This window comes from Salmo trutta, chromosome 4, assembly GCF_901001165.1.
Source record: "Salmo trutta chromosome 4, fSalTru1.1, whole genome shotgun sequence".
In the NCBI taxonomy this organism is placed as follows: Eukaryota; Metazoa; Chordata; class Actinopteri; order Salmoniformes; family Salmonidae; genus Salmo; species Salmo trutta.
This window is the reverse complement of record NC_042960.1, coordinates 50,750,886-50,760,337: the sequence shown is the minus strand read 5'-3', so window position 1 is coordinate 50,760,337 and position 9,452 is coordinate 50,750,886. Positions and strand designations below refer to the sequence as shown.

General features: G+C 40.8%; 1 protein-coding gene across 1 annotated transcript; it reads right to left on the bottom strand.

Moving 5' to 3' along the window:
• Positions 1-630: 630 nt before the first annotated feature.
• Positions 631-9,166, bottom strand: LOC115192537 (oxysterol-binding protein-related protein 1-like). The gene is made up of 13 exons (XM_029751155.1): positions 8,946-9,166; positions 7,023-7,098; positions 4,293-4,427; positions 4,000-4,097; positions 3,731-3,913; positions 3,495-3,602; positions 3,293-3,382; positions 3,034-3,157; positions 2,175-2,288; positions 1,880-2,003; positions 1,710-1,800; positions 1,447-1,467; positions 631-1,125 (listed from the first exon to the last, which is right to left on the bottom strand). Exons 1-13 carry the CDS (start codon positions 9,152-9,154, stop codon positions 1,023-1,025), a joined length of 1,476 nt encoding a protein of 491 aa, XP_029607015.1. The 5' UTR covers positions 9,155-9,166; the 3' UTR covers positions 631-1,022.
• Between the last annotated feature and the right edge of the window lie 286 nt (positions 9,167-9,452).

The following is a 9,452-nucleotide window of genomic DNA, read 5'->3' as shown; positions in this document are numbered from 1 at the left end:
TGAGTTCATTTTCTCCCGCAATGATTGACATGAGAAGATTTTCAAGTAGTGTAGATCAAATCATCTAAGCAGCATTGTAACATTCAATAGTATGCATTGTACAGGTATTTTTTGATCCTACAATCAATGGCGCAATAGACCCTGATGTTCATACAAATATTAACAATCTTCCATGTTAATGCGCATGGATGGACCAAACAACGAAATAAAATACAAGTAGTCAGAATGATAGATCAGTAACAGTAGGACTGTGGGATAACACATTCAAATATCAGAAATTAAGTGTTATAAACTAACTGATAAATCCCAACCACATGTATATGTGAGTGCAGTTATTTTTTTGTAACAGAAAATGTTTATAAAGTTGTGGGCACAAAACAGCTGTACATTACATTAAGAGCAACAGATTGAATGTGTGGATACTGTGTGTTCCTATAGTATCAAGGGAGCAAGGCTGTGCAAATGGCACACAGTAATGATGGATTACAGCATACACAATTAGAAACTGGGTGGTTCGAGCCCTGAATGCTGATTGGCTGACAGCCATCGTATATCAGACCGTATACCATGGGTATGACAAAAATGTATTTTTACTGCTCTAATTACATTGGTAACCAGTTTATAATAGCAATAAGGCACCTCAGGGATTTGTGACATATGGCCAATATACCATGGCTAAGGACTGTGTCCTTGCACTCCGCGTTGTGTCGTGCAGAGAACAGCCCTTAGCCATATACCACACCCCCTCGTGCCCTATTGCTTAATTAGAACACACAGATCCATTTATGCTAAAAAGTAATAATAAAATGATGGCTGCATGGAACATGTGACCTAATATAAATGCTACATTCATATCAAGCATATTTAACAGCTGAACATTTTGTATCACAAATACATCTATTATTGCTATTTTCATACACAGTGTATTCATTGTAATAAATTAAGGCTTTAATGTATTCATGATAGGTAAGGAAGTTGACGTTGATTCTTATCCATTTTACTATTCAAGGAATGAATGTCCATCAGTAAATATCAGGTAACAGTGGATAGTTGCGGTTCCAGTACCCAGTGGAGAACAACCAGTCCTGGGAGCCGTTGTGGGGATTCTGACCCTGTTGAAACCACCTGGAAACACAGGAGGGATAACGTGAGCATGGGCGGGGTTCAGGCTTTCATCCTGTCATTCTATGGATGAGAGTTAGTATCTACATAACATAAAGTACTGCATGCATGAATAAACATTAAGTCTAAAAAGAAAATCATGTGCAATAAATGGACAGTGGGTATGTATGCAATTATTTTTATTTGGGGCACTAACTGAATTTCAGAGATCAGAACCGATGCATGCACAGTTTGTATTAGCACCAGTAGATAGAGCTACCACACAACAGTGTGACAGTGGAGAGCACATGTAAGGCACACAATAGAAGAGCAAGCAACTAATACCTGGGGCCGAGGGCAGGGTTTCTTCACATCAAAGCGAAGGTGCAACACAGAGAACAAGACAATGGAAGAGAAAAGTAGGACTTTGCATTATTATAAAGCAGTAAACCAAATACAAATAGAGACATGGATTAAATGAAGGGAAACCTTTTTTTTAATGCACTTGCTTTATTTCAAAATATATGGGTGTATTGATATACAATACATAGAGAGTATAACATAACTGAAATTGTCAAAACATAACCGTATTTTTCTCATTGTCTTACTTTGTTTTCCACTCGTCATCAGATTTGGAATAGGTTTTACATGCAGCTCTCTGTTTCTCTTCTAGTCTCTTCTTCTCCTCACTAGCAAGATCTACAGCAAGGAGAAAACATACAGAGTTTTCACTGATCTATCTTAGATCTATCTTAGATAAATTCATTGTGATTCGTACCAATATCTCCGTTCTCCATGGCTCGTATGTCTGGCCTAAGCCTGCAGTCTGTCTTTGGGATGAGCCCATCCATATCTTTATCCAGCTCATTCAGTTGCATGGCAAATGACGTGAAGCTGTACATCTACAAATACACACACAAAAAAAACGTTTCCAGGACTGAATATTTCAATACAAATCTGTGAAGAAGATTATCCATATTATGCTTTATGATCTTGATGTTTCTGAGCCTCTGCATTTCTATGTGCTTGAGTAAACCATACATCTAAATAGGATGGTTTCCTCCGTGACTAACCTCAGTAGAGTTGACTGGTCTGGGGGCTATCCTCCAAAGGAGATAGCTGCCTGGGATCACCTCGACTGTGTCAGCCTCTGGTAGGGGGATCTCCTCCACTTCCTCACGAGAGCCCTGGACAACAGGACACCCAACAAGATCACTTGAGAAGTTTCCACTAGTTACCACAGCCACAAATTCAAAATTGGCTACATGGTAAAAATGTAAGGTTAGGGTTCGAAATGAAGTTAGCAATGTGGTTAATGTTAGGGATAGGTTTAAAATCACATTTTATTAAGAGAAATTGTAGAAATAGGCAGGGTTTATGATTTTGTGGCTGTGGCGACCCACATTTGTGGCTGTGGCGACCCACTGCACTGTAAGCTCTTCTATCTACAACCGTAAGAGCTGTCATCACAGCGACTGGAACACGCGCAGCCAAAATCAACTGACAATCCCAAAGTCGAGAACTGAACAGTATAGAAAAGGTCACACATCCCATACCTCTGCTAATCAATGAATGAGTCACTATAAGATTGCTGGACCTTTTTTGATGTATTATATATATATATATATATATATATATATATATATATATATATATATATATATATATATATATATATATATATATATATAAATGTTGTCGTCCTCTTAACCATCCATATATTGTATGCTCGTGGATTTCAGTTTGTATTGACTGCTATATGAGTGTAATAAAAAACTTGAAATTCAAAATACCACTGTGAAAGTGGTTGGAATTTACACTTCTTGTCACCAGCACATGACATTCTTTGCAGTATAAAACAAGCCTCAGGGATGGAGAACTCAAAGCATGTGTTCACCATGTAACGGACTACATGATTTATGGGGTACATACCGGTTTGCTGCTTTTCTTTTCCGCTGTCCCCTTCCCACTTCTCTTATGTGCCTCCAATGCAGCATAATCCACAATGTACATACACTCTGTCCACTTTCCGTAGAGAGAACAGACCTTCTTTTTGCTGTGCCAAACACACACATACTGTCAGTTAAAGCACTGCAGACATCACTGACTTCCGTCAATATGGCAACATGCTAGATAAATACATTACAAACGTGAGATACATTGATAGGCTGGCTAAATCAAAGCTGCCTACCTTTTGTCCAGAATGTAGCCTTCAACTTTGTGCAATTCCTTTCCAAACAGGCCACAGGGTTTGAAATTCAAACAGCATCTTTCTCCAGTTCTATGAAAAAAACAGAAATACCATCAAATCATTTTTCATTTCTTTTAGTCATGCCCTTTCACACATTGCACTTCCTTCTTAGTCAGAGCATGTGACAGTATTTTTCCCTTACTTGTGGTTGAGCACCTCCACGTTGCCATACTGCTCAATCCACAGCTGCCCCACGATGATGTTGTGGACACAACATGTAGGGTTTGTCCATGTGTAGGCCTCATTGTACCTGGAAGTACAAATAATAACTCTATAACAACATGTCGTGGAAAAATACATTTTGGTTTCACACAGGCAACATAAGAAAACATCACACATGTGGTGTGAAAGTTACAGTGCATGAATGAGTATTCTTACCTGGGAAGCTCCAGTGTGATGATGCCTTTGGGTTCAGCCTCCACGCTCTTGCCCCAGAACTTGAGTTTGGGGTAGATGGAGCCGTGGAACACAAAGTCTTTCTTCAGGCCTTCAGCGTGGAACGCACTGACTGGTGGATGGTGGCTCACCTGCTCTGAGATCAACCTGAACCCCAGGTCCTCTCTGTCAGAGAAAAGGGGTGAGCTCAACACTTGTCTTTTACCAAATCCATCACCAGTGTTAGAGATGTACTCCTCCCTCCCTCTTACCTGACCAGTTCGTAGGTTTCTCCCAGTAGCGGGTTGAAGGGTTTCCCAGTTCTCTCCCACTGGGAAGCCACAGCAGACACAGCAAACGCTGCCACACACTGCCCATGCAAAACAGATAATGACTTGATGTGGAGATGTAATGTACAATTTCTTAGCTCTTTTTTTTCTACATACAGTATTTGTTATACGTTTCTATGCTTGTCTCTCTCAATTCAAGTGGACAAAAAAAAAGACAAAAAAAAAAATCTATAATCAAACCCATTTTCCAGATTATTTCTCAATTGCGTGTGTACCTTCATCCTCTCTATGGAGTCAGAGGAGGCGTTGGCCTGGTGGATGAGATATGTGTGCTCCATGTACTCTGTCAGACGCTGAAGGAAGCTCAGGGGCTCATTAAAAATCACTGGCATGGTAATTTTAGACAGCTCCTAAAAGAGAGAGAACAAGAGAAGTAATGAATGAGAGAAAAAGGAGAGAGCGCAAGTCAGCTCACAAGTAGTTGTACCACGTGATTCCCATCTATTAACCATTAAATAATCAAGTCTCTAGATTTTACAGGAATGAGCAGTTATCGCATGAGAAGTTCTCATAGGCCCATCATGACACGCTGTAGATTGCTTTTTAATGTACATACTATGTGTGTGTGTGTGTTAGAATTCACACACAAATCCATCAAGCATCAATTAGTCCATACAGAACCCCCAAAAAGCTACAGCACTGACATTTAATCGCTTTACTGTACTGGACCATGGCTAAACATGGACCAGGATTAGTTTGCATACTAGGGCCTTTAGAAAGTATTCACACCCCTTGACTTTTTCCATATTTTGTCGTGTTAGAGTCTGAATTTAAAATTGATCAAATGTAGATTTTTTTGGTCACTGGCCTATACACAATACCCCATAATGTCTAAGTAGAATTATGTTTTTAGACATTTTAACAAATTTATTAAAAAAAGAAAAGTCAATAGGTATTCAACCCCTTTGTTGTGGCAAGCCTAAATTCAGGATTTCAGGAGTAAAAATGTGCTAAACGGGCCTCCCGAGTGGCGCAGCGGTCTAGGGCACTGCATCACAGTGCTTGAGGCGTCACTACAGACCCGGTTTCCATCCCAGGCTGTGTCACAGCCGCCTGTGACTGGGAGAACCATGAGGCGGCGCACAATTGGCCCAGCATTGTCCGGGTTAGAGGAGAGTTTGGCCCGGCCGGGATGTCCTTCCTTGTGGCGGGTCGGGCGCATGCACGCTGACTTCGGTAGTTGTACGGTGTTTCCTCCGACACGTTGGTGCGCTGGCGTCCGGGTTAAGCAAACAGTGTGTCAAGAAGCAGTGCGGCTTGGCAGGGTCGTGTTTCGGAGGACGCATGGCTCTCGACCTTCGCCTCTCCTGAGTCCATACGGGAGTTGTGGTGATGGGACAAGACTGTAACTACCAATTGGATATCACATGAAATTGGTAAAAAGTTTTTAAAAAAAGTAAAAACAAGTCACATAATAAGTTGCATAGACTCACTCTGTGTGCAATAATAGTATTTAACATGCTTATTGAATGACTACCCCATCTCTGTACCCCACACATATTATCTGTAAAGTACCCAGATTCAACCACAAAGTCCAGGGAGGTTTTCCAATGCCTCGCAAAGAAGGGCACCTATTGGCAGATTAGTAAAAATAAAATAAAAAGCAAACATTGAATATCCCTTTGAGCATGGTGAAGTTATTAACTGCACTCTGGGTGGTGTCTCAATACACCCAGTCACTACAAAGATACAGGCGTCCTTCCTAGTTCAGTTGCCAGAGAGGAAGGAAACTGCTCAGGGATTTCACCATGAGGCCAATGGTAACTTTAAAATAGTTACAGAGTTTAATGGCTGTGATAGGAGAAAACTGAGGATGGATCAACAACATTGTTGTTACTACACAATACTAACCTAGTTGATAGAGTCAAAATAAGGAAGCCCTTACAGAATAAAAATATTCCAAAACATGCATCCTGTTTGCAACAAGGCACTAAAATAATACTGCAAAAAATGTGGCAAAGCAGGTAACTTTTTGCCCTGAATACAAAGTGTTATGTTTGGGTAAAATCCAATACAACACATTCCTGAGTACCACTCTCCATATCTTCAAGCATAGTAGCGGCTGCATCGTGTTATGGGTATGCTTGAAATCTTTAAGGACTGGGGAGTTTTTCAGGACAGAAAAAAAACTGAATGGCACTAAGCACAGGCAAAATCTACCAAATACTGGGAGATGAATTCACCTTTCACCAGGACAATAACCTAAAAGACAAGGCCAAATCTACACTGGAGTTGCTTACCAAGAAGACAGTGAATGTTCCTGAGAGGCTGAGTTACAGTTTTGACTATGGCAAGACCTGAACATTTTTGTCTAGCAATGATTAACAACCATTTTTTGTCTAGCAATGATTAACAACCAAAAGCAAATTATGCACAATACAGGTGTGGAAACCTCTTAAGAGACATACCCAGAAAGAGAAACAGCTGTAATCGCTACCAAAGTTGATGCTAACATGCATTGACAGAGGGATGAATACTTATCTAATCAAGCTATATTAAAAAAATACATATATATTGTTTTTACAAATGTTAGAATTTTTCTTCTACTTTGATATTACAAAGTATTTTGTGTAGATCATTGACCCAAAAATTCTATGAAATCCATTTTAATCCCACTTTGTAACACCACAAAATGTGGATTAAGTCAAGGGATGTGAATACTTTGTATAGGCATTGTATATTACCACTCCCCGGCTACTGAACCACATTCCACATCAGGATTATGACATGCTAGACCCTTTATATACATGCTTTAAGCTGTAGCTAAAGAAAAGTTCCACACAGAATTGTATAGATGTAGGTTACTTACTGCACAGTACATCAGTATTGGATTGACTGATCTATAATACAGGCACTATTATGGCCAGGAAGGTTCCCATTACTCATCATGTTACGGGGGTTTGGAGAGGAACAATAAAGCTGAGTGCTTCTGGTTGATAGCTCACCATGCCAATGCATTTCCTCAGGATACTCCAGATGCTGAAGTCATTTCTGGAGAACATGGATGCTGGTAAACTTGTTCTGGAGTGAGGGATAAACAGACGCACAAACATAGAATCTGGTAAATGTACAAATGACACAAGTGTCACGCTGTGCTCTGTGGGCTTTGACACTACCCTTATCGTACAGTGATCTGCATTTATTTCGATGAGATGTGCCAGGCATGTAACATATACTTTATATCTAATGCAGGAGTCATATCTTATTCAGGCGAATATAGTCTGCTGATTGCAACAAAAGCCTTCAGTTTAGTTTCAGGCATGTGTAGAGCTGACATATTGGACCAAAGCCCAGGTCTACAATCAACACCTCTACACCACTACTGTCCAGGAGCCATCCATGGAAATATCTGCTCCTTGAGGCCTTCACTTCTTTAAAGCAAGAGTAATCTTACCAACAAATTTACGTTGGCCCCATGAATACCTACGTATATTTAACACAAAATGCTTGCTCACACAAAGATATGTGAAGAAGATAAAAACCTGTGGATACACTAGTTCGCACATCCCATTAATCAAATATGCCATTTGATTCCCTTCCTAACTATGCCATTTGATTCCGTTCCTAACTACCACTGTCAGTCAGTCAGGTTGGGCTTGACCATTTGGACCACCACAGGTTTTTATATTTTTAATGGTTTTTCTTTAAGACAGTGAATGAGACAGATTGGAAAAAGCACAAAAATGTATGGCCATCCCAAAAGCCTGGCCTCCACTTCTACGCCCTGATCAGCGTTCAGCATTCAGATCAGTCAACATAGGGTCCTACTGAGTTCCAGTTATTGCATGAGACTGTGACGTTATCAATGTTTAACTGGTTCTACACAGCGCTCAGCCTTCTCAATGAGAGCCTTTTTCCTGCCTGGACCAGCCTAGCTGCCTCGCTAAATTATTCACACACTGACTCTGAAAACAAACGAAAGATACACCATATGTAGTCTTGGAACACAACAAGAAAACAAACAGTAGGGTAAACAACACGATTCTGATAGTTAGGAGCTGGAAGAAACTCCACCTCTGTATTTAGTTGGTCCTAAGAACCACTCATTTCCAACACTGGTCTAAAGTAGCAGAGTGCATAAAACACAGGATGCTTCTTTGCATTTGCCACTGCTCTGCTATAGGCTTTTTTTACAGAAAGGGTTCTCAAACAGAAAGGGAGAGACAAAAGTTTATTTGACAAACAACAACAAAAATATTACTTTTAAAGGTACAGGTTACTGCCAAAATAAAGAAAAAGTGACATAAAGTGTCTTAACAGGGTGTTGTGCCACCACGAGCCGCCAGAACAGCTTCAATGCGCCTTGGCATAGATTCTACAAGTGTCTGTAACTCTATTGGAGGGATGCAACACCATTCTTCCACGAGAAATTCAATAATTTGGTGCCTTAATTTAAGTGTTCAATTAGGTTGAGATCTGGTGACTGATACACACACCCTTTAAACCCCATATGCTCCTTTGAGACCCCTCTTTCAAAGTCACTGAGATTTCTTCTTCTAGCCATGCTAGCCAAAATAATAGGCAACTGCGCATTCTTATAGATGACACTAAGCATGATGGGATATTTTAATTGCTTAATTAACTCAGGAACCACACATGTGTGGAAGTACCTGCTTTCAATGTACTTTGTATACCTCCTTTACTCGTGTTCCCTTTATTTTTGCAGTTACCTGTAACTTATTGTGCAAAGAGGCAAAGTGGCTTTTCTTTCCAGGTTTAATCCAAATCTGAAGCTTCTACCTTCTAAAACAGCTGTGTACTGTAAACAGGAACGTTCCCTGTGTGTGCTTGGATGTAGGGCGGATGGGAAAGACACTGGGTGGGTAGGAGGGGGGGTGTCGGGGGGGGGGGCACTTTGCTCAGCTCACCTGTGCCTCACAATCCCATTGGGTCGGGACTCCTCCTCATTGCCATGGTGATCCTCCCGAGACATGCTGGTTGGGCTGCTGCGCTTGCTGCTGAACAGGACAGAGCCTTTCTCCTCGTCCTTGTCAAACGAATGACTGGCCACCGCCTCAAAGACGCTCAGAGAGTGCTCCGAGTCCGAATCTTGAGGTGAAAGGGCGTAAACAGTCATGTTGTAAAGCAGGGAATGGATATATGAGTGACAGTGCTATGAATGACTGTGTTGCTATCAACAACTGACACCTTTCCCTGAGCCTCACTAAAGCCCTGACGGGAGAAACCAGATCTGTGGACAGGGTTGCATTCAAAGAGCCCTGAACCGACCTCTGAAGGCTGAAGGCATCAGTCAATCGATCATTACAAAAATCATCATAACCATTATCATAGGCCATCTTGTGACAAAAAAAGCATTTTCAAAGTGAAATAGTACTTTGTAGGTATTGCTCAATTGTGACTAAATTGGTGCACAC

What these genes read in the sequence shown, in the direction of transcription:
- LOC115192537 (XM_029751155.1), bottom strand. Translation starts at nt 9,154, where the DNA reads ATGACTGTTTACGCCCTTTCACCTCAAGATTCGGACTCGGAGCACTCT. An exon ending in AATGGGATTGTGAGGCACAG is followed by an intron (nt 7,099 to 8,945) that starts GTGAGCTGAGCA and finishes CCCTCACTCCAG; the next exon opens with AACAAGTTTACCAGCATCCA. An exon ending in GTGGAGGTGCTCAACCACAA is followed by an intron (nt 3,383 to 3,494) that starts GTAAGGGAAAAA and finishes TTTTTTTCATAG; the next exon opens with AACTGGAGAAAGATGCTGTT.